At 43.6% G+C, this 25,534-nt stretch overlaps 1 protein-coding gene across 1 annotated transcript in view; it reads left to right on the top strand.

Moving 5' to 3' along the window:
* The first annotated feature begins 1,147 nt into the window (after positions 1–1,147).
* PNPase (polyribonucleotide nucleotidyltransferase 1) overlaps positions 1,148–25,534 on the top strand; it is a 48,913-nt gene continuing 24,526 nt past the window's right edge. Inside the window, exons 1-10 of the mRNA XM_037418629.2 lie at positions 1,148–1,370; positions 3,053–3,194; positions 4,668–4,773; positions 6,210–6,259; positions 9,473–9,536; positions 11,412–11,573; positions 16,967–17,153; positions 20,568–20,619; positions 21,272–21,329; positions 24,447–24,543. Of these exons, the coding sequence (XP_037274526.2) occupies positions 1,192–1,370; positions 3,053–3,194; positions 4,668–4,773; positions 6,210–6,259; positions 9,473–9,536; positions 11,412–11,573; positions 16,967–17,153; positions 20,568–20,619; positions 21,272–21,329; positions 24,447–24,543 (1,097 nt within the window). The 5' untranslated portion in view covers positions 1,148–1,191. The remainder of the gene's footprint in view (positions 1,371–3,052; positions 3,195–4,667; positions 4,774–6,209; positions 6,260–9,472; positions 9,537–11,411; positions 11,574–16,966; positions 17,154–20,567; positions 20,620–21,271; positions 21,330–24,446; positions 24,544–25,534) is intronic.

Here is a 25,534-nt window from a genome sequence, read left to right as displayed (position 1 = left end):
GGATGGAACCAACTTTATTGTAGTTTTCTTACGAGGCTTGTGATCTCCGAAGGCCAAAGCTACTGCAGTGCCGGCTGTTTAGTTAAGTGCGATCACGTACGGCCGTTCTCATATGTTGCTACGTAAATGCTCCCGTGCTGTCACAGGCCGTGGGTGTTATTCAACTAGGCACACAAGCTGTTTTGCAGTTAGATGGGCTAACGCCTTCGGTATTTGCCTTTGGGCATCGTTTATCAAGTACTAACCGCCTAGAGCATTGCGGTGACACGTCAGTATTTTGAAGTGGCCTGCCGGTTACCTCGTCAGGTGATGGTACACTGTGCGACATAAAAAAAGTTTCCTGTGGCTATTTTGCAGTGCGCCTTTTTGTCATCAAAACTTTGATAAACCATAGAAATTACTATTCCTGACGAGTGTGCCAGAGAAACCAATGCAGCCAGCTGCATTTGGCTTTTTCGTGTCCTTTTGCATGTCGCCATTAGTTCGCAAAACACTTTATCATAATAAATATAGCCAAGTCTGCGAGCGTCATCAAACATCCAATATTAAAGGGCCTGTGGACAGGACCACCAGCAGCAAGTCAGGCTGATAGGAGGCCAATGAGGAGGCGCAACTGTTAAAACAATACATGCGCGAACAAAAAAAAAGGAATTAAAATTTACAAGACTGCAATGGGGTATGAACCACCGACCTCACTCATAATCCATGTGTCCCACTAACCAGCTACGCCACAACTGCCGATCGCTTGGGTAGTATTAACAAGCCGATTTTGTATTGTTGTCACACTGAACTTAACATTTTTTTTTACTTTTGCGTTTGAATGTAACTTTAATGGTTTCTATCGTTACGTCTAGTCGACATACCGCTAGACACTCTGACTATTCAAATGAAGCGCCTAACCGAAAAAGGGCATGGCGTCACTTCTGTGCAACGCAACAGCAGTTCCTGTGTGCAGGTGGCTCGTGCGCCACGCAGCGCAGCAGTTTTTGCCTTTAATTTATTGTGTTTCAAAAAGTAGTTGAAGACATTTTAAAAAAAATTGAAGTAAATTATGCGTTTTAACGCTATAATAAACTGGCGCGCAGCGCCACCTATTCAAACAATAAAAAAAAAACTTTTGCAAATTGTAATCAGGCCTGCAGCTAACAACGGCGCACATGGCGGCGCCCAGGGACGCCGTTTGAAGCGAGCATGGAGGTGTCCGTGGCGTGCGTCAAATCCATCTCGCAGCGCCTGTCTCGAGTGGGGTGCGTCTTGGCCTACGGCGGCAGAAGACGGCCCTGCGTGCTCTACAGGCTCAGCAATGCGAGGCACGCTCACGGAGCGCCCACGCTGGGCGAGCATCACACCGAAGTGCTGCTCTCCAATGAGTGAGTCGCCGCGACTGCGGGCTCTGCACGAAACTTAGTTGTGATCGCGCTCCCTATTGCTTGCTCACACGGTTAGATAAGCCGTGCGTTCTTCGTCATTGCTACCGCATAGTGAACTGAGCCGATCCTTGACTTTACGTCAATATGCAGAGTCGCTTGGCTGAACCTTTGCGGATGCTTCCGAACGTATGCCAATGGTGTGTTTGAAGTACAAAACCTCATTGGAAACACTGAATGGCGTTTTAAAAGCGGAGCTCACTCGAACTGCTGTCATTTGTCAGCATGGAGTTACGCTTTAAAATCCGGCTTATGTAAACGCAGTTAGATGTAGGTGCGGAGAGCTTTCGTTTTTAATTATGCAACCACAGCTTCCTGGTGCATGGCACAGTGCGTGCGACTGCCTACTTCACTAATGTAACTCAACCCGTTTAACGTGACTTTCGTCTGTCGTTGTTCTTGCTATATTTGTACGCTTTATGACGCATGACGGTGCCGCGTAAATCCGAAACGTGTGCAAGTTGGCGGTAGCGATTCGCATCGCCTACTTGTGCTTTGTTTTCACATTGCTGATTAGCGCTTGTCCGATCCAGTGGTAGCATCTTCAACGACATGTGAACTGCCGGGAAATGTCCTCATTTCGACGGTGCCCTAAAATTTAGCGGGCTCCGAACATTGTTTCTTTGGGAAATTCTAGATGACGCAATTCACATGAAGCCATCCTTGACTTTTGCCTAGTATTTCGGTGTCTCGTTTTTTATTTTACACTTTTATTGCACGCAGCAGTTAATTGCAAATCCACAAGTAACTAAGCGGGACCATGAAGTGCACACGTTGCGTAGACTGTTGATATTTCAGTTCTATGTCTGTCATATGTGTTTGCCCTGCATAATTCAAACCTGTGATTTTGCTGACAAGTTCGAAATGAAGTCTGTCTTTCAAGCTGTGTGATAGGACATTTCCGAATATTGTTGATGTGTGATCGGACATGTCCGACATGCTAGCTGAATTTTCTGCCTTAACAATTTTAATTTGTGAATAAATACCATTAACTAACAAACATTTCCTCCATCAAATTAGGTAGTGTTCAACTTCTTAGTAATTTTTGTAATGCAGTCACTATTTGCACATGTAAAATAAATAATAATTTCATCTGTTCACAGTGTCCAACAACTTTCCAATATCTAAACACTACTAGCATATGTGAAGAATCTGTTGTCACCGTTCAACACAATTTAAAAACACCCGCAGCATTTAGAGTGCGCTTATGTCTCACGTATATGCTGTGTGGCTTTCCTTGCGCCAAAGCTGTAGGTCTGAAAGGCCAACATCACGAACGAAATTCATTCTATCAGCATGACGCAGCATATCTTCTATAAAAAACTCGTGAGTGCGGAGTTTTCAAGAGATGAAGCGCTAGCAAACTGTAGATTAATTATGATTGTATGACAAAAAAAAACCTGTCCAAATGGTGTGTTAATCGCTGGAATGCTCACGTGAAAACAACTATGCTTTGTTTGCCACTTTCAACGTAAGCTGACTAGCCCATCTAAGAACAGTCGCATTGTTTTCTCTTTTGTGCACACAGTGGCTGATCACTTAACAAAAAGCATACCTTGTAATTTTAAGGCACTGTGCCATTCTTGTTACTCTTGTTTTCTCAACATTTTGCTCGCACATTGCAGTCAAACACTCAAGTTGTCGTCGGGGCAGCTGGCCAAGTTTGCCGATGGCTCCGCCGTTGCGCAAATTGGTGACACGTCGGTAATGGTCACCGTGGTCAGCAAACGCAAACCTTCCTCATCGGCGTCTTTTCTACCTCTTGTGGTATGTAACGGTTGAATTACATTCTTTAATTATATAAGTACGTACAAAAAAGTTTCAGCTCGTCTGTGGACTTTAGTAGTTGTCATCTAGCGAACTACTGGAGGCTTAAAGGGACGCTAAAGAAAACCAATGACTTCATTTAGATCGGCAAATGCACTCTGAGAACTCTAATGCTATATGTCTCACCACCATAAGTTCATTATTAGTGCACAAAATTAAGTTAGAAGTTTCATTTAAAAACTTGGCACCGAAATCTCCGCGCGTGACATAGGAAACTTCAAAATGCATATTTAATGTTTTTGCGACATTGGCTCGATGAAATCTTCTGAAATTTCGTATGCTAGGTCTATGGTACCCACAGATGACAATGTACCTAATTCTTCTTGGTTAAAAGCCATGTAGGACCCTCTGGCCGCCTTCAAAAATTTATGACGTCACTGTGTTTGATCTGGGAACCTAAAGGTGGTGCCTCCACCTATATTTTTTTTTCGCGTGTTTTCTTGCTTACCAAGTGTGTTGCTAGGAGTGTTGTTTTTGGGGTTGTGTAATTGTACTTTACTAATAGCCGATAAATCCTTTCGCTCTTTAGTTTCCCTGTATGCATGAATAGCCTTGCTTATGTCAGGGAGGTCAACCATACACAGAACTGTCATTGCAACAACCAACTTTATTCTGTGTCACTGGTGACGCTAGTTTTCAGTGGCAGAGTAACTGCAACTGAGTTGACCTTTTTCCTCTCTTCGTCATAAATGCGGTAGACTCTCAGCAAACTGAAATCTTTCAAATGGAAGTGCTGCCTAAAGGGAGCAAGCGCTCCGGAAAGGATCGGTTTCATACTTGTAGTCAAAAGTTCAATGAAAGTTCCTCTATCATGAGGAGTAGATGCATTCCCTGAACAAGTCGGTGACTGCATCTACGCAATACTTGTATTCTGCACTACTTTTCAACTTTCGGTAAGTAGGACTCCTGTTAAACATAACATGTTTTCGTGGTCCCATCAGGTTCCCCTTAGTGAGAGTCTACTGTACCCCTAAGACACAGAAACTGGCTAGGCCACTGTGGTTAGACGTGTCACAAAGAGTTGCAGCTGATGTTGAATATCCCAGTATTGCACAAATGCCATTGTACACGCTGAAATACAAGGCATGCCAGAGCTTTCTGTGAGCAAGTTGAGAAGCATTGGGGAAAATAGCTTGAGATGTCAATGCAGGGTGTTTAAATCGTTCTAAACTTATTTCCTAATAATTTCACTCATATGTGCTCACATTTAGTAGTTTCACATATTCAGTACATCACGATAATTTGTCACCTATAAAGTAAGGCTCTTGTGTGCCTTAAACTGTGTTTGTTAAATTAATTGTCATGTTTACTTGTACCAATTAAAGGTATTTTAGCAATTCTGAGTGCACCATTTGGCCGTTATTTCACAATCTCACCAAGCTTCTTTTAAATCTTTTATTCTATGCCTCCTAGGTTGATTACCGGCAAAAGGCTGCAGCAGCTGGCCGAATACCAACAAACTTTCTGCGGAGAGAACTGGGTCCCACGGAAAAAGAAATCCTGACGAGCAGAGTGATTGGTGCGTATCGAATACTCATTTTGTTGAGGCATGAGTGGCGCGCACGATGTGAGCCTTGAGCTCGAGTGTGTGATTTCGTCATCCAAAGTTTGCTTTTCTAGTTTTTATTCTTGCCATCCAATTGTACTTTACTTTTCATGTAATCGTGATTGCTGAGTAGGTGCTTAGCCAATATAGTAAATGGAGTAATGTATGTATTATGAAGTGGATACCTATAATTTCTCCTGATACGCTAAATATAGTAAAAATATCCTATGTGCTCCTGTCTTTATAATTTTTCCTACTCTTTTGTCTTGAAACACCGATCCCATTTAAACTCATACCTTGATATAATGAACCCAGATACAACGAAGTTCTGTTATAACGAAGTAAATGAAAAATAGTCTTGCGATATACATAGTGCTAGGAATATACCTTTGTAACGAATTTTTGGATGTAACAAACCTATTTTCGTATAACATGAAACTTTGTTATTATGAGGTCTGAGTGCGATTCCCGTACACTTACGTACAATAGCTTCCTTATCCTTGGGTTGTTCTCCTCAGGCTGTCACATCTAAAAACTGCGACATTGCTGTGTATTGATTTCTATACGTCGCTGCTTGATGTGGTCACTGCACCTGTTGTGTAGAATGGTCATATTTACAAGAAACCACACAGTGCTCTGTCCCAATTTACGAACACTTTAACTGTGAGTGCATGTGGACTTTCTTAATTGGACATATAGGTTCATGCCCTCTGGACAGTGCACGAAATTATTCCGATAGTGTGTGCTCTCTAATTGGGCCCATAGCTAGGGGGGGAGGTCCCTAGCACCCCCTTCCTGAAATTCCAATGAAGGGAGGGGTATCGAGAACAATTAATTAGAATAGAAAGTTTTCAAGAGGTGCCCCCTCCTTCATTTAAAAGAAAAGTTTCTGTATTTGGGCTTGTCTGTAATATTTCTTTTTTTCTCCTTGCAAATGCCTCCCTGTTTGAAAAAAATTATTACTGAATGTTAAGCTTTTTCATATTGTGCATTCTTCACCTGCAAGTTCTCAAGAAACAAAATAACTGAGTTCTACTGAGCCTGCTTTTCAGAAGAGCCCTACCTGAACTCAGAATTTGTGTGTGTTTGTGTGAAATTTTGTAGCTGCTATCAAAATATTGAGTTAAAAGTCCTGGTGGTTGAAATGGATTGGAAGCCTCGCTTCTTTAAGACATCCATCACACGGCATACATATTTTTTTGATTTGCTGAGCAAAAATATTTATTTACTTTTTGACTGCAGGGACTTCTGTTACTATTAACCTTCCCTTTTGCACTACCAGTAAAAGTGTGCGACTGCTTATAACTTCTTTTAAAGGAGATTTTTTGCCAAAACAGGGCCTTTAGTTAGAATTTGCTGCTGCCACCCCAGTTGTGAAGTAGTCTTTCTTTTTTTATTTCACACTGCAGATCGATCCCTTAGGCCACTATTCCCTGCTGGCTATTTTTATGATACACAGGTACGTTTGTTGCTTTTCTCATCGGTAGCATTTAGTGTTGTGACTCGGCACTTTTGTGACAGCCTTATTTAGCTCCGGAACGCATGTAGCAATGATTGCCTAGAGGAATTCAACAAGAGAAATGAAAACTGGAGCCTGAAAAGTGAAGTTGGAAGTCCTTAAAGTTCAAAACAAAGTTCAACTGACAAAATAGAACTGGCAGAGCTTTTGAAGTTGATTAATAGGCGTAATGTATGTGATGTAAGAAGGTATAACATGGAAAGAATTGAACACGCTCTGAAAAACGGAGGAAGCGTCAAAGCAGTGAAGAGGAAACTTGGGATAGGCAGAAATCGGATGTATGCACTAAGGGACAAAGAAGGCAAAATAACTACCAATATGGACAGGATAGTTAAAATAGCGGAGGAGTTTTACAGAGATCTGCACAGTAGCTGGGACAACCACGACCTTAATACTATAATAACTAGCAGTAACCCAGATGACACCCCACTAGTAATGATAGAAGTCAGAAAAGCTTTGGAGAGCTTGCAAAGAGGCAAAGCTGCTGGTGAGGATCAGGTAACATCAGATCTGCTGAAAGATGGAGGAGAGGTTGTGTTAGAAAAACTAGCCACCCTGTTTACGAGGTGTCTCCTGACGGGAAGAGTACGAGAGTCTTGGTAGAATGCTAACATCATCTTAATACATAAGAAAGGAGATGACAAGAACTTGAAGAATTAGAGGCTGATCAGCTTGCTCTCTGTAGTATACAAGCTATTTACAAAGGTAATTGCTAACAGAGTAAAGAAAACATTAGAATTCCATCAACCAAAGGAACAAGCAGGATTTCGAACAGGCTACTCAACAATCGACCCCATTCATACTATCAATAAGGTAATACAGAAATGCTCACAATATAACCAACCACTATACATAGCCTTCATAGATTACGAGAAGGCGTTCGATTCAATAGAAATATCAGCCGTCATGCAGACACTGTGGAATCAGGGCGTTGATGAAGTATATATAAAGATCCTGGAAGAAATCTACAGGGGATCAACTGCTACCATAGTGCTTCATAAAGAAACCAACAGAATATTAATCAAGAAAAGCGTAAGGCAGGGGGACACAATCTCCCCAATGCTGTTTAATGCGTGCTTACAGGAGGTTTTCAGAAGCCTAGAATGGGAACAGTTAGGGATAAGATTTAATGGAGAGTACCTTACTTAGTAACCTGCGCTTCGTCGATGAAATTGCATTGCTGAGTAACTCGGGGGACGAATTGCAACTCATGATTACGGAATTAGACAAGGAGAGCAGAAAGGTAGATCTTAAAATAATTTGCAGAAAACGAAAGTAATGTACAACAACCTCGGAAGAGAGCAGCGCTTCGAGATAGGTAATAGTACACTTCAAGTAGTAAAAGACTATGTCTACTTAGGGCAGGTAATAAACGCAGAGCCGAACCACGAGATTGAAGTAACTAGAAGTATAAGAATGGGGTGGAGCACATTCGGCAAGCACTCTCAAATTATGACAGGTAGATTGCCACTATCCCTCAGGAGGAAGGTATATAACAGCTGTATCTTGCCGGTACTTAGCTACGGAGCAAAAACCTGGAGACTTACAAAGAGGGTTCAGCTTAAATTGAGGACGACGCAGCGAGAAATGGAAAGAAAAATGGTAGGTGTAACCTTAAGAGACAAGAAGAGAGCAGAGTGGATTAGGGGACAAACGGGAGTTAAGGATATCATAGTTGAAATCAAGAAGAGGAAATGGACATGGGCCGGGCATGTAGCGCGTAGACAGGATAACCGCTGGTCATTAAGGATAACTAACTGGATTCGCAGAGAAGGCAAGCGGGTTAGGGGGAGACAGAAGGTTAGGTGGGCAGATGAAATTAATAAGTTTGCGGGTATATATTGGCTGCAGCAAGCACAGGACCGGGTTGACTGGCGGAACATGGGAGAGGCCTTTGTCGTGCAGTGGACATAGTCAGGCCGATGATGATGATGATGATGAAAGTTCAAAACTTGAGCAGACAACGACGAGAAACGTTTTCTTTCGCATTTCACTCGCCTGCTGACATCAAAGACCGCTTCCGATCACAGTGCGCGCCTCATGAAGACATGCTATAAATGTCACCTCGTGGCTGCCTTCACACAGTATCTCGCTACCATTTTTTTTTGACGACATCGTTGGCATGGTTACTATGAACCACGTGCATCTGATAGCAGACGTTCCTGTGATCACACTGTGTAATATACACAAATACGCTTTGGGTGGGGTCACTTCTTGGCTTGCTTGAAAGATGCGTTCTACGGCAACGCTGGTGCCCATCGCCTGTCGCATTTCTGGCTGGCTAAAAACGCGGCATGCGTTTCCACCTTTTCCATTCAGTTGCTGGCGTACCATAGCCTCGTCTGCAGACTAAGCACCATCTTTGTTGTTCTGAAAATACATAATTTAGAAACGGTAATGATTTATTTCTGAAACAAAATAAAAAGGATTTTCGCTGTTTTTACCATTCGCTCGTGTAGCCTACCTACTACCAGACGAATATTGTACGCTACTTGTCGAGTCAAGCCAATCAAAAGCGAAGGGTCTTCGCTGCCACGTCACATAACATGACGTCACTTCCCATAACAAAAATAGGTGATGTGTGTTGCCGTAGGCTGAAATTAAGATAGTTTATCCCATGAAATAAAATTAAAACAGCGTCGATTTCGGCATTGCCACTTGCACAACAACGTAAGTGCATTCCACAGCACCAGAGGAAACGATGAAAAATGCGTGCTCGAATTGTGTCGCAGAGCCCCTTTAAGAGATTTCTGTTGAGTGAAAGTCTACTGGTAATGCAGAGTTCTTCACTTTAGTGCTCTCTTAGTTGATAACGAAGTTACAGGTTACATTTAAAAGCCCTAGTGTTTTCATTTTCCTTAGTTTTTTTTATCTACATTGTAGCAGGGGGATACGTATTTTAGTTCACTGGGCACGGAAAGTTATTGCTCGCCATGAAAAATACAGTCAAGTTAATAATAATTGAATTTCTTTCTTGTACAGTGCTTTTAGAATTGATGCAACAGCATGCAAAAAGCGCTTTCAGCAAACGATACAGCAACTCTACATGCAAACGTAGAATGATTTATTCAATGCATCATAAAAAATTGAATGCTAGATGAATAAATCTCGATTACGTGATGAAATTTCAACGTTTCTACCCTTGTGTTTCAGCTGGTTTGCAACTTGCTCGCCGTCGATGGGGTAAATGACCCAGACATCGTGAGTCTCAATGCAGGTAAGCCGTGCCGCATTGTTGGCTTATACACTCAAACATCATCATAAAAAAGTCACGCCTGCCATGGAAACACTTTGTAATATCCGAAAATTTGTCATAAGCATATGTTAGTAGTGGTGTATCTATGACAGAGCTATTGTTCATTTACTTCGTTATAACCGATGATTCGTTATATCTGGGTTCGTTATATTGAGGTTTGAGTGTACTTGTCACACGAGCGTTTGGAAGTCCATCCAATCGTTAGTCTATTGACGCATTGGTCACGTGCTGGTTGCTACGCGAGATGTTTCAAAGGCTGTTGAGTTAGTAGTCTGTCGAGTCAACGGACGACCCCAAAACTGCAACTTCAGTCTTCATTGAGTGATGGAATTAGAAACAGTGCCAACATTTTTTTACCTTCATAGTGTGCTCAATCACAGGATTAGAAAAAAGGAATCCAACAAGTATGTTATAAATGTAGTACACTTGAACCCCTTTATAAGCGGCATGCACTGGGGAGCAATCCTTGTTTTTTATATGAGGTGTCTCTTATAAGGAGGCTACGAAGTAAGCATTTTTTTTATCGGCCCTCTATTCCACTGTATGCACACTGTCGTCTCTTGCACCTTCTTGTCTTTTACGTCAGTGTATCCTATGAAAGGGTTTGACTGTATATGCGAGTGCTGTGAATTATTTAATACAGCAATGTTGCCACTTAAAATGGGCAAACTGCGTTCCATTTAACAGGAGTTCCGATTACCGAGAGGTGAACATGGGTGCAGAATACAAGCCCGAAACCAAGCATTGCAGAGGCGATAGTTCAATTTAACCAGTAGTTCCGTTTAACAGATTTCCATTTACTTAGAGTCTACGATATACTCTCAACAACAACGACGATTTCGTATTTGTCCTGGCGTCTTGCCGTGTATCACTCGCCACGTTTTCTCCTCTCGGTAGCTTAAAGGCAAAATACACGTTCATTACTAAGAATAACTAATATCTTGAACAACATCGACAGATATATCTAAGTTTTTAAGCGAATCTGCATTGTTTAGCTCTAGGTGACATGAAAATGAAACTAAAGATCCGCAGCGCCACACAATTGTTTGCGAGAAATGTCTGAATCACTCAGCAGCCATTTAAGACTGCCATGTAGCAGTGTGACAACTCCATCGAGTCTATAGAGTGGTGGCGATTCGATAGCTATTGAATGGGCGTCCTTTTAGAGAAGCTCGTATGGAAAAGGTATAGTTGAACCTTTTAATGAGAGACATGCACCGTGAAGCAATTCTTCTTTTTTATATGAGATGTCTCTTATAAGCAGGGTACCTCGTATGCATTTTCTTATCAACACCTATTTCAAAATAGGCGCTCTGGTGTCTTTTATTCCCATTAGTCTCTTACACCAGTGTCTCTTATAAAGGCGTTCAACTGTTTTACTGTACTGAATGATTGAATAAAAGTAATGCTTGGAAGCGAAAACTGCTTCTCCTTGACATGCGATAGCCATGTGACACTTAAACATGCTTCAGGCCTCTGATATTTTTTACTTGACAGCCTCTTTCTGTTTGAGACTGCAGGCCAGTTTTGATTAAAAATTGGTGTGCTTTCTGTCTTTGTTCATATGAATTCACACGGTTAGTTAAAATGCAGGTGTCTCGGTGAGCATATGTAAGAAGGAGGTTGGACTCACTACTGAGGATGTTTGCTCTTATAACAAAAAAAAATGTTATGACTGGCAGCACAACCCATCTCTTGTTTCACCTGCTTCTCGTCATGTTTACTTGGTACTAGTAATTATGGACAAATGGCTCAGAGAATGTGCTCTTTCAACATTGTTTCCTTGAACTGCAACGCATGTGTTAAAATGTGATTTCGCTCGCCGCGTGATTGCAGCATCGGCGGCGCTCTCGCTTTCTGACGTGCCTTGGAATGGACCCATCGGTGCTGTCCGTGTGGGGCTCATCGATGGTGACGTGGTGATCAACCCGACACGGCGGCAGATGACGCAGAGCGCACTCAACCTCATCGTCGCTGGCGCTGAGCATAACCAGGTTGGTGAGTAAACCTTTTTTCATCTTGTTTCCGCATTTCAATAAATCAACCTGATGCACCAATCAATACTTCAGGCTGTAAAAAAGTGAACTGTGACGGATTGTCACTTTGACTGAGTATGTTGTGAGTGTGTACTGATGAAGCAATCTTGGCAGTGCTGGAGGTGTGGCAATGCACACAAACCTCGTTATAACATAGTTGCATACAGTGAAACCTCGTTAAACCGTACCCGCGTAAACAGTAGTTTCGTTTTAAAAGTAGTGAAGTCAAATACCCGACTCAGCAGCCATTGAACATAATGCATTTTGTATCCGCATAAGCCGTACCAGCTTATCGCGTAGGTATCGGTTAATAAGTAGTTTTTCCAATTTTCGGTATGCACTCGCCGCGGCATGTCGTCCCCCACTGGGCGTCTCGACAGAACAGCAAGCCCCAGAGATCGAAACACGCCTCGCTTGTTTGTGTTGATGATGATGGCGGCTGTGTTGGTGAGCGCCATCTCTTGGATTTTTCTGCAACAAGAAGCACTCGCCCGGCTAGGCTTCTGATGTTGTCTACGCGATGGCGCTTTGCACAAACACGCAAACACGGTGTGCGCTTGCTTTGCTTTCTTTGTTCTTTTGGTGCCGTGCATAGGTGTTCTCTGGTTGATCCGTGCCGTACTGCTCTCGCGTCGTTTTTCACGTGTTGTGTATGTGTGCTCGTGCTGCTTCGTACTTGCGTCATGCCGAAGCTGGGACAAAAGCATCGAGTGCTGAAAATAGAAAAGTTGGACATAATTCGTGCTATCGAAAGTGGCACGAAAAAATCGGCGCTGGCACGCGAAAAGGACCTCCCGTTAACCACGGTGTGTGGAATTTGGAATTCCAGAGAGAAGTTGCTCGGCAGTGCTGCTGCAACTGCGAAAAGGTGCCGGCTACGCGGTTTGGCGTTTTCTGATGTAGAGGAGGCGCTGGTGAAGTGGCTAAAAGCTGCACCGTCAAAAAATCTGCCTATCAGCAGACCCTTGCTCGTGGAGAAGGCCCAGGTTTTTGCCTCGCAGCTCAACCATGACAACTTCGTGCGCAACAATGGCTGGCTGGCCAGATTTAAGGCGAGGCACGGCATTACCACGAGGACTGTTTGGGGAGAAGGTGCTGCTGCTGACGTGGATGGCGCGGAGAAGTGTCAAAATGGTCAGCTGAAGAACATCTTGGAAGACTACGCACCTGATGACATCTTTAATATGAATGAATCGGCGCTATTCTTTAAGCTGCTACCAGACAAAATGCTCGCGTTCAAAGGCGAGACGTGCACCAGCGGAAAGCATGCAAAAGACAGAACATCAGTGGCGTTTTGCGTAAACATGACTGGAACCGACAAAACTCCGCTCCTCGCAATTGGAAAGTCGACGAAGCCTAGATGTTTCAAAGGCGCCCGGTTGCCCTCTGGGGTCTTCTATCGCAGCAACACCAAAGCATGGATGACGGCAAAACTCTTTGAGGAGTACGTGCGCCTCATTGTTCGTCGTTTTGCGGCTAAGAACAGAAGAGTTGTTATTATTTTAGACAACGCTTCGGCGCACATAGCCCTGGACAACCTGACGGCTGTGAAGTTGGCGTTTCTGCCACCAAACACAACAGCGATTGGCCAGCCCTTGGACCAAGGCATCATTCGAGCTGTAAAACAGCTCTACAAGAAGAATCTGCTGCACAGATTTCTTCTCACCATTGAATGTGGCAAAATATTCTCCATCGGCCTGATTGGCGGGATTCACCTCCTCGAATACTCGTGGCGGCAGGTTGCAGCAACGACAGTACAAAATTGCTTCAAGCGTGCTGGCTTCAGCGTGTGTGTGAGCGACGCAGATGACCCCAGTGACACTATCGACCAGACTTCGGACATCGTAGACGAAGCTTGCAAAACTCTGCTAGCTGAAGTGCTGGAGCAGCAGGGCGTTAGGGAAGGCATTTCCTTCCCCGACTTCAAAGACACAGACAGCGATGTGCAGACATCGCCGGACATGTCCGACGAAGCCATTGTTGCCTCGGTTCTCGAAGTGTCGCCAAATGATAGTGATGAGGACGACATGGAAAGCGACAACACGGGTGATCCAGGTCCAACAGTGGCCGAAGCTGCTCATTGCGTCAGCGTCGTGCAGGTATTTGCCGAGAAGAGGGGGCTGGCGGAAAAGCTGGCTCACGGCATAAGTGAGTTTGAGGCCGCTGTCAATGCTGCTAGGCCGCCGCGTCGTCAAATGAAGATTACAGACTTTGTCACACGAAGTTAATCAATTACTGCACGTTTTTTGTGCTTTTATCGCACTCCCTGAAGGTTTCTTTTTTTGACAGGTAAGGGAGCGACCTGACGCAATTTCGGTTAAGCAGTACTACCGTTTAGTACGTACTTTTTCCGAGCTCTGGCCAACCACGGTTTAACGAGGTTTCACTGTATTAGAAGAAAATTAATGTCATTATAGCCGAAAATTAATTTTATAGGCTATCTCTAATACTGTATTTATTGCAAGACTATTTTTCGTTTACTTTGTTATAACCGATATTTCGTTATATCTGTGTTCGTTATATTGAGATCTGAGTCTGGTTTAGTTTTCTTCTTAGCAGTCCTCAGACAGCACCTAAACAGATGCCCTGATCATGAAATTGTCGTGGCTATAATGTAGGTCCAGCCATGCAGCCTGAAATGTTTCAGCATCCCCTTGTAGCGGTGGTCATGCAATGTATTTACACATTCTAGGTCATGCCTTTGTCAAGGGTCACTCCTGGCGAGCAATACTGATGTAGTTCTTAAGGGTCTGTATCAAGCAGCAGGCCTTTCGGTAACAAGCCTCTGGCGACACTTCTGCTCCATTTTCAATTCCCAAGTTTCCCAAGGGCACTCCCGCGCTTCTATGGCAGCCAAAGCTGGGCTTTCTATACGCTCTAAAAACTTGATATGGTGCTAGTTGGCCTTAAACTACAGTAAGAGGGCTAAAAACATTTAACGAGAGTTTTCATGTGTTAGCAGCTTTTGAGCTCATAGTGAACTAAGTCAACCAGGGAGCATGCATTTGCGCACCTACCGTAAAAACCGGAATATAGGTCAAATTAAAAAAAAAAAAACACACTGGAAAGTCGACTCTGGTCTTATATACCGCTCATTGGCAGAAAAAAAAAAAAGTGAAAGTTTCGCAACAATGTGCAGCTGAAGTCAGAAGCCTCCACTGCCATTGTGAGCATCAGCAGCTGTGCCGTCGGGTAACGCTAAACAAGGTCTATAGTGTTCTAGCAGTGCCATTTTGTCTCGGTTATCTCCTGTCAGTCTGCTGTTTCCTTCTATTTCGTTTAGAAATGAGTGGTAGTCGACGGTAGTTTAAAATAGGCTTTCAGAAAAAAGTTATCGAGTATGTCGAAGTGCACATCAATCTGGCGGCACAACGGGAATGCAGTGCATCGAAGAAAAGCGTCCGATACTGGAGGAGCCAAAAGTGGCACATCACATCCTGCTACAACAACAACAAAGGAAACATTGTTTTGTGGACGGACTACAGCGAACCCTGAACAAGAAACGCTACTTGCCTCCGGGAACTGTGTGGCAAGGTCATTACCTGTAACAGCAGAATGTACCCACATGAAATCTCTCGAGATAGCGCGGGACTCTGGACTCACGAGGGTGCAATTCAAGGGATCGCTATCGTGGGTGCGCTGATTTATGAAGCAGAAGGGCTTTATGCTAAGGCAGCGTCCTTCGGTTTTTCTTCAAATGCTGCATCAGTAACGCATTGAATGGAACAGAGGACGATGGACTCTGAGATGTTAATAGTGAAAAACAGACGTTGTTGGACTCAAGTTCAGACGATTCTGAGTGACAGCACTTTGTGGCCTTCTGGCATTTAACTACATAAGACTAGTGTCCAAATAAAAAGAAATGTCACCACAGTGTAGCTGGTTGTGCCATGTATTTATGAAGGTAAGGGTGTGCCACGATACTTTGTGTATTTTTTGAGAGTTTTTTTCGGAGATTTAAAGTTTGGGGCGTCAACCTATGTTCCAGTCCGACTTATATTCTGGTTTTTACAGTACTTATTTTTCCAACCTACTTGCTGTACAACGCTACAGTTGGCTATGCTGTGCTGTTTTTGTCACTGCTCTTTAGGCTTGCCCGGATATTACGGTACTATTCGAATTCGCTTCGATGCAAAGTTAAATTGTTAGATTTTCGAAGTATTCGGAATGAACAAATAGGTGTTCATTAGTCATCATGTAACCTCTTGTAAATGTGGTTTCACTGAAGTAGAGGAGTGCAAAGTCGTGAAAGCATCTGTTCAAGTGTACTTTAGTTTGCATGTAATCCTCTTGTAGAGGTAGTTTCACTGCACTGAGCAGGTGCTGAGCCATGAAAATATCCAATAAAACAAAATCAGTATCGCTATGAAGCCACGCTTCAAGGTTCAATTAACATATTACTTTTACACCGAGTAATAATTTTTTTCTCAAGTTTAAAAGTTTGTTCGGATGTGCTCTAATAATACTAAATTCTAAAGCGTAATATAGTTTACAGGTTATCTCTTGCATTCCCCCAAAAGTCAAATCGGGCTGCTGTTCAAAGTTATGTCTTCCAGTTTTTTTTTTAACCACAAAAATAGCATTTGCGCAGGACTTGTTTCAATTTTTAAAGTATATTGCGCAGCTTAGTCGAGCCGTGACAAATATGTCCATTTTCCTTCATGATATGTGACATATACGATTGGAATTCGATTACAAATAATTCAACCGAAATCGCTATTCGCTTCCTATTAGCTTTAAATCTGGAATTCACTATGTGCACAAGCCTACTGTTCTCTTTCGATTGCTTTCTGCCTATTTCTTTTTCTCTTTCTGTGTCTGTTTCTCTTCCTTTCTTTATCTCTGTTCTTTTCTTATTCTCTCATGTGCACCAACGTAATCATATGGTTCTCATAAATGCTTGTTCTTCTAGAGTGCCTGCGTACCAAATGGTCACAGCGCTCGCCTTCAGACCATGGGTACTCATGCACGAATTCCACGTCACCTATTAATTTATTTCATTTTACTTAATTTTCTGCTCCTCTCCGCATCTCTTCTCCTTCTTCACTTGTTTTTTTGTTGTGTTGGTTGGCAATGCATGGTGTTGTCGTCACTGGGCGAGGTTTTTCAACAGAAATTTGATGACGTAACCTGCGGCTTAACTAGGCAACCTTGCTGTTAAAAAGACATAATAATGTGCGAGGTCCGAAAGCGGTTGTCTCCGTAGCCGGTGTTTCAACAGTAGGACATCTCCGTTGGGATAATTTTCTTTTACCGCAATGTTGGCTCGAAACTCCTTGTACACTTCATCTCACGACGAAGCCATGCTCGAAAGGCGGCTTGATTGCATCAGGTCTGGCGGTTCTTGCTTTACAGTCATGCTCGAAGCGTCGGCAGACAATGTGCTCCTGCAGGACTTCCAGAAAGCAGTCCGCTGCGGCGTGAAGGAGACGCAGCTCATCATTCGTCAGATCAAAGAGTTCCAGAGTGCATGCGGCCGGCCGAAGCGCACTGTGGAGAGGCTGTTTGTTCCATCAGCAGAGCTCGTCGAAGCGGCAAGACTGTGAGTCTACGCATGCAAAAAATGTTTTGTGCTTCACTTTCATCAGAAAGGCACGAAAAGGAATTCTTTCTTTTTATCGAAACATGTCCTTGGGTTAGTTGGTGAGTCGTCCTATAGTAAGTAAAATTAGCGCAACTTAGAAGTACTCCAAAAAAAGTCGCTTAAGCTTCCTGTCAAGAAACACACACCACAGACGGCGTTCTTTCTTTAGTTTGACAGTGCCCTGGGCAGCTGCAATCTTAGAAGGAAAATATGATGGGTCATATCAGCGTGAGTGAATTTTTGCAGTAAAAAGCAAAGCAGCAACGAGGAAGAGAACAAACGCAAGAAAATGCATGGATAAGGTGGGGTGCCACTTCAAGGGGCCCTGCGACACTTTTTGAGCATGCTCAGAAAAGGCTGTCGATAGGCAGTAGAGGCTCCCGAGAACAGGCGAGGCAAACATTATAGCACAGCATGCAGCCGGGAATTCACAATAAATTCTCCAAGTCGGCTAAAAAGGCTAAAAATTGCATTCTCTTCTTTCGACAAGTGATAGGACAAGCTCAAAAATGACTCGTCACAGGCATTGTATCAGGAATTGGCTGATTCGAGCATGGCGCGCTCGGTCGTTACTGGGCTCACCGCGGGAGGTCGCGACTTGTCCACGCGTGCATGCTCAATCGCACTGAAAAAACTGCATACAGTGAAATCTTGGTATAACAAACTTAAGGGGACCGTGGAAATTTGTTCGTTATTCTAAAAGGTCGTTATAGTGAAAGCTCGAAAATTAACCATAAATACTTATTTTTTACCGACCAAAGCGACTTACCTTTACAACAGTGGGTCCTTGAACTTGTTTTTCACGAGAAAAAAAACAAATGCAAAAGTAAACACCAAAAAATGCACGTTTACTTTAAAGAAGTCTGTGATTTTTCTCTTCTTTTTGACACGAGCAGCACAAACTTTGCAGTGTGAAGGCCTCCAGCTCATCCACATTTCTGTGGTGCGATTCAGTTCTTTGGTCACAACAGCCTGCTTTTTGACTTCCAGTTGCCGAAGAATATCCATTGTCTCACTTAGCGAAAACTCATTCCGTTTCTTTGTCGCAAGCAGAGATGAGCTCATTTGTAGTATCACCACAGTGCGAATGCCGACTTGCTTTGTGTACCCGATAAGCAATCACCGAAAAGAGATGAACATGACTGAAAAAACAAGGCCTCCAAACAAAAAACCGAAGCGTCACGGCTGTCATTGCCTCTTTCTACGAAAAAAAGTGCTAAAAAAAATTTCTCGTGTTTCGTTTTCTGCTCTCTCGCTGTCTCAGGTTTTCCGCGCCCATGCTTCCCTCTCCGCAACTCCCACTCAGCCTCGCTGACCTTGCCCTCCTGTGTTGCCCTCGCCTCTGTGCTCGCTTGTAAAGCTGCAGCGTAGGCGTTTCAACAAAAAGAAAGAAAAGAAAGTAGCCCTTTCGTTTTTTTCCCCTCCACATCTTCCCGCGTCTTCTGTGGTGCGATGAACAATTGTCCACGAGCAGGCACGCCTTGCGATTTTCGCCTACGAAATCATCATTCTACGACGATAGCCATCTGCTGAAAAGCTCCCCGGTCATCTACGCTTTTGAGTTTGCTCGGTAGGTAACTGAAAGCGACAGCACATTTTGAAAACACCGGGGTGCCGTGCTTTTCCCGATAACCAGAGGTCGAAGCTTTTTCGATCCGTCTAAATTAGCTGTCAACAGCACGGACACATGAGCTTTGTTTGCCTTGCCGCCGCTTGTCTTGTCGCCACGGCACGCAAGTTTCTTGTTTGGCAACATTTGCCAAAATAGAGCGGTTTCATCCGCATTGAAGATATCTTGGGCTCTATATCTTGCTGTGATATCTCGCCAGTTTTCCTCGAGCCATTTTTCTACGCTGTCCAGGTCCGCCGCTCTGCTTTCACCTGTAACAGCTTTGCCAACAATGTCATGCTGTTCTTTGAACCGCTGAACCCAGCCTGAACCGCCTTGGAAATCATTCCTGCCAAGCAGAAAAGCAAGGTCCTTGGCTTTCTGCTCGATCATAGGGCCGGACACCGGGATGTTTCGCGACCGAACGTCCACAAGCCACTTGTAAACGGCCGCTTCAACATCTTCGTGCACAGCAGCGCGCACACATCAGGCGCCACGGGCACCTGGCCTTTTGTCCGAATTGGCCCTAATGTCTGCCTTGTTCTTCAGGATAGTACTCAAGGTGCTCCTTAGATTTTTGTACGCAGCGGCGACGTCGGACTTCTTTTCACCGTGCTCAACCCGATTGATGATTTCCAGTTTCGCGGCGAACGGCAAATGTTGTCTCTTTGCACAAGCTATGATGACAGCGCGCCAATACAGTTCACAGAGCACCAACAGGCAACACCACAGACCACGCTGAATCGGCAGCAGCAGGCACACAAGCATAAAGAAAGAAAAAATGGCACTCACTTCTACCGCCTCCGCGCCTCGGAGAAAGCACGACGGCCTCTGATTGGCCGTAAGCGCTGCGAGCGGGCCAGGATCATTTCTTGGAGGGGGATGTTCGCCCGCGCACAACCCGGTCTAACCAACTTTTTCTAGGGTGGCACCGGCAGTTTTCCCCGCCACCGCTAGGGAAAGCCAACTTGCTGGGGCACTTTTGAGGCACATGGAGTTTGATATATCAGTTGTCGTTGCTATTTTAGTTCGATAAAACAGTAACTTTTGCTATATATTCTCAATGTAAACTTACCGTGTTTAGGAATTGTTCGATATACGGGATAATTTGATATAAACGGGTTCGACACAGTCGGGCTCGACTGTACTGAGGCGTTGTTAATATAACGTGGAACTAAATTAATGCTCGTTATTCTGAAAAGTTCGGTATTCTGAAGTACGTAGTAGTGCAATAATTTTACATTAAACCTATTAGCAGTCGGTGTAGGATTTTTTTAAATCTTGTTAATCTGAAAAGTTTGTTAATGTGGGGTTCATTCTACCGAGATTTCACTGTATTTGGAGGGGAAAAAGAAAAGAAAGAAAAAGTGCTCAAGCTCACGAGGTGCGCACAACGTATTTTCTTCGCACTTCCCATTCCTCCCTGCTTAGCTTCCACCGCTTTCGTCGGAACGAGAGAAGAGGGAGTGTGATTTCAGCGTGCGACAAATCTTTGTAACTTCGCTTGTACTGGATGGATCCTGAATATTTTCGCGGCAGTGAATTCGTGAGGCGATAAGCTTTTTTAATGAATTCATTCCATGGCTACTTAAAAAAGTGTTGCAGGGCCCCTTCAAGTAGTCAAGATGTCTTGATGCGTTTTTCACTGCTTATGCGTTTAAGGACAAGCTATATATACGCTCTCGCCTTTGACCCACATTCATTGCAATTACGAAGTTGGTGTCAAATTTGAACCTTGGCACTTTTGGTTATTTCTTTTGCAGGTTGGCTGGAATTCGTGTGCGGGACATACTGTCTGATTCCAACCACGACAAAGTAAGGCGCTTCTTTTTTGAGTTTACAATTGTTTGTTTCATTTTTAGGTTTTTTTTCTTTGTAATTTCTTACGCTCGTGTTGTGAGGGTTTCCTAGTGCTCCCGTCGTCTTTTCGTTATGCCAGTGTTATTGAATATGCCACTTGAATGATCTTTCAGATCACTCTCATCTGGGTCTCTTAACACTGTCTCGTAACACTGCAGGCAGTGGCATAACTATAATGAATCGGAACACTCAACTCCAACCTCATTATAACAAAGTTGCGTCTTACACAAAAATAAGTTTGTTATATCCGAATATTTGTTATAGATGCATATTTTAAACACTATATATATTGCAAGGCTGTTCTTCATTTATTTTGTTATGGCCGATATTTCGTTATATCCAGGTTCATTATATCAAAGTTTTAGTGTCATTTCTTGTATAACAAGCATTGAAAGCTATGCTAGTTGGTTAAGGTTCGCTTTCTAGCAAACTGTGCTCCATCTCTGTCAAGCTGTCTTTTGTTGTTTTTTTGTGTGTGTGTGAGTCTCATTTGTGGGCAATTTGCTAAAAAATGTGTTTTTTGTATCTCGGTTGTTGTGGTTCTTTAGTGTCACCTATTTTCTTGTGGCAATAAATCTGGAGCAGCTCTTGTTTTTGGTCTCTGCAGGTTTCTCGAGATGAGGCCTTGAGTGCTGTGAAAGATGATGTCATCGAGAAGCTCCAGGGTAAGAGGAGACGTTCACTTCTATCTGACAACCCTGACCCTTGGAGGTCTCTTCTTGCTTAATATAATAAATTGGGCGTGTGACTACTATTAGTAACAAATGTTAAAGAAGCACGGACATCAAATTTACCCGTCAAGATATTTGGTCAACGAGTAGCTATCGAGCCCCTAGTAGTGATTCCCGACCTAAAATGGATCTGAGTGATGAAGTAGTATCTGTAATATTGATTAATATATTTGCTATTGAATGCGGTTCAAAATGGGTGGAAAGCCTGCCAAATTGTTGTGCTGGCAGCGCTACCTTGTGGCCACGTCGAGGCTGCTGCACAGCTGGTGCTGCTTTCTTAAAAAATGGTGAAGTCACACTTGCGTTTCGTCTGCTAGGAGCGCTCTTACAGTCAGTCCACCTGTGTATCTGAAGGCGTAGACATGCCTCTGTCGCCAACATCGTTGTGCCCGGCGGCATCTCGGTCAACATAGGCAAGTGATGATGACAGCGACCTGGAATTGGGTAACGCCGCGATTCGGGACAATCCTTGCTTGACAAGCTCCACGTTAAATGCAATGTATTTATCAGTCCCGGCCGTACAGTCGGAGCTCAAGAACACCAACTGCGCATCTCATGTGTTGGATGTTTGGCGAGTGAATCGCTGCTTTCAGCTGCAGCAGGGCACACGGTAGGAATAGCCCCGGCCTCGAGAAGAGGCCTCGTACTGCCAGTGAAACCCAACTGAATCGCCAACACAGGATTTACCCTGTAGCAGCTCGCCGCAACGTGAAGGGAGCAAATGCGGCTGTTCTGGACAGGCGTCCAGTCTCTCTGTTCAATGGCGCGTACGAAGTCAACCCACTGGCTGCATTGAGGTTCATGGTTTGGTAAGGCATCAAACGCCACGCACTTTCCGCTTTTTTCACGCCTCGATTTGCAGGTTGTCACTATGCAGCGGTTCCCCGACATTCTCACATTGTCACTCTGGCACACATTGTCGCTCTGAATGATCGTACTCACACGCAGTAAAGCACAATGAAAATCAATCGATGCGACACGACGAATCGCACACATGCTTCAGCACAGCAAGGAGAGCCACTAGTGAGAGCATGGCTGGGAGTCTACTCCAAACACACTCGGAGATCGTCGACGTCATCGTTACTAGCGTATCGTCACTCAGGTTGGTATTTGTGGAATGTATCACACCGAAAACGTAGCGCTAGCGTTGATGTTGCAGGGCAGTCTATTTTTCGTTTTTTCTCCTTTTTTCTACGCTGTGTGACGTTGAAATGAAATCACTTCGACGCGACGGACGCCATTCGAATTTGGCCAAGAAGACCTATGCATACCAAGTGATTGAATGATGGGCACATCGCGATCTTGAAATTTGATGTCAGTGCTCCTTTGATGTGAAGTATGATACATTTGATTTTGGTAAGAAGCTGCTTTTGTAGTGCGCGTACAAATATAATACTACCAATGTATGCTAAAGTAAGTGTTGAATCTGAGGAACCACTAGAAAATGATAGTATATCATAAACAGCCGCGGGATCGAATCCCGGCTGCGGCGGCTGCATTTCCGACGGAGGCGAGAATGTTGTAGGCCTGTGTGCTCAGATTTAGATGCACGTTAAAGAACCCCAGGTGGTCGAAATTTCCCGAGACCTCCGCTACGGCGTCTCTCATAATTATATGGTGGTTTTGGGGCATTAGGCCTCACATATCAATCAAATCAATCAGTATGCCATAAAGGAAGGGTCAAGACGGAGCAATGCACGCACAGCGGGCAGGCCAGTCCTCTTTGTCGTCTTCTGTCCACAGGATGGTTCACCATTCATGCGCTAGCTATGTGGCAATATCAGGTTGCTCCTACTTCATAAGGCAAAACCAACTAGCCCAAAGCATCACTTTATCTGTAAAGATGGTTTTACTGCAGTGAATGATTGATAAGTGATGAAAACGCCTACTATTCAGGGAAAATATGCACTGCCGCAAAGTCTTATTTCAGCATTATAAATGAACATATTACCCTCGCATGGATTTATTATTTTTAAAGTTAAAAAGCTTGTTATACCGACCTATATGCTTAAAGTAAAGTAAATTCTAAAGCGTAACTTGTATTACAGGTTTTCACTTGCACTCTACTGAAAGTCAAATCCTGCTACTATTCAAAGTTGTTTCCACTTCCTTCTAAAAAAAAAAAATGGCATTTGCACGGGCTTTGTTTCAATATTTAAAAAAGTATTGGGCAGGTTAGCCAGGTCATGAGAAATATGCCCCCCCCCCTTTTTTTTTAAATGTGATGTATACTGTCATATACTATCCAAATTCGACTTGAAATCGTTCAACCAAAATCACTATTTGCTTCAGGTACGCTTCGAACATAAAATTTACTATTCGCACAAGCCAGTTATAACATAACCATCCATGTCAAAATTTGTCCTACTGAAAATCAACCCCGATATTCAGAGAGGACGATGGCGGCACCCAGGGAAAAGTTGATACATTGACATAATAGAAAAGGGGGGGCACTGCAACTCAGGTGTGGGGCACAAGGTCAGCCCTTGCGTACCTTTGCCACCTGACCTACGTAACCTCTGCCACCTGAAGGGAAACCCTGCGCACACTTATGGTGGTGGCCGCAGCGTGTCGTGACACGATGCTCAAATCAGCCAATATCTGTGTCCATGTGTTTTGGGGCATACGACCCAGTTAATTTTGAGTGGATGGCATCCTTCATTGAGCAATCGGTGTGCGCTTTCTAACTGACCTTGAAAATCAATTTCAAGTTCAATGATGCGTGTTTCACTATAATGTTAGGCTCGCGTGTTTGCAGGAACTTTCGGGTCCAATTCGCAGCACATCTTAATCGCGTTCAAAAATTGTTGCTGGGCCCCTTTGATGCATCCTTATGTATCCAGTGTATGTCTATCTGGCTAAACATTTATATGAACCGATGCATATGAAAATGTTTGAAGTATGGGATGATGACTACTTCGTGTATTGCTTTGAGGTTGTCATGTAAATGTAAATATGAAATTCTAATTGGCTAGCGGATGTTCTTCACTGCGGCAAGGTGCTCTTATTCTCTGGTGCGCGCTACTTTGCACGCTCATTTCCTTTTTTCAGAAAGCTTTCCAGGAACCGAGAGTTACCTGTTGAATGAAGCCTTCACATCTGTTGTCAAGGAAACCTTTCGGCAGCAGGTGCTTACAAACGAACAAAGGTGACCGGGCAATTCTTTTAGCTTCTGAGTCTAGACGTCTGCATGTCATCCTGAATGCCAGAAAGTAAAAGTTCATGTCTCTGTTACTAAAGTCTTCCTCTATACTCTATAGCAAGTTTTTAAACTGTAATGTGAAATTGAAGTTGTTCAAGAGGCATCTTGCTTTTTTGCACATGATGTTAGACTGGGCCATCATGTTGGAAAGTAAATGCACTTTGTAGAACAGTATTGTGAATGAAAAGGCTTGCGACAGTAAGTTTGCATCTCTTGTGTTAGCTGTGCCATTGATTTACAGCCAGCCAAATGCAAAAGTCTAAGGGCATAAAAGTAGTATCAGGATGCATAAACATCCTCATGAATGCTCTGCTCCAAATTTAATGTGTGAAACAGAGTAGGAATGTGTAGTAGCTATTGAGAAAAGTGTGCACCAAAATTATTATACATGTCTGAAGACGGATGCATCCATAGCGTTAAGGGTGGGTGTGAGAAGCTAAAAAAAGGATTTTCAAGATAAGTATGCATTTTCGAATTTCTGTTGTTTTGAATGGCTGGTCCGGGAAAGAGCATGCAATATTTGTATAGCAAGAAAAGAAGAAATAAACCTATTTCACTAGGCCATGGCACGTCGTTGCTATCTAAAGCATTTTTGAAAATGCCGTTTTCAAGATCTGGCTGCCCAGCGGGCAAGAAGGCTAACGTGAAATGAATGCCCGTGTTAGAACGTTTGTTTATTGTGCTTTTTAGTGATAGGGGATCTTCTTGCAAAAGTACACTAGAAGACAAATGAATCAAAATGGACATTTGTAGCCATGGGAGCAGCCGACAAACGGGGATTGAAGCTCTAGATGGCAGAAACATTTTATATATTGGAATTGCAGGGGCGTAGGTAGAAATATTTTGTGGGGGGTGCACCTGCTTTATATAGCGTTAGAGCCGGGCACGTCAGATGTGTTTGAATGTCATTTCGGGCTGTGTATACCATCAGTCTTAT

The sequence above is a fragment of the Rhipicephalus microplus genome, chromosome 6, assembly GCF_043290135.1.
Source record: "Rhipicephalus microplus isolate Deutch F79 chromosome 6, USDA_Rmic, whole genome shotgun sequence".
Lineage (NCBI taxonomy): Eukaryota > Metazoa > Arthropoda > Arachnida > Ixodida > Ixodidae > Rhipicephalus > Rhipicephalus microplus.
Note: the sequence above shows the minus strand (reverse complement) of the source record. Positions and strands in the feature narration are given on the sequence as shown.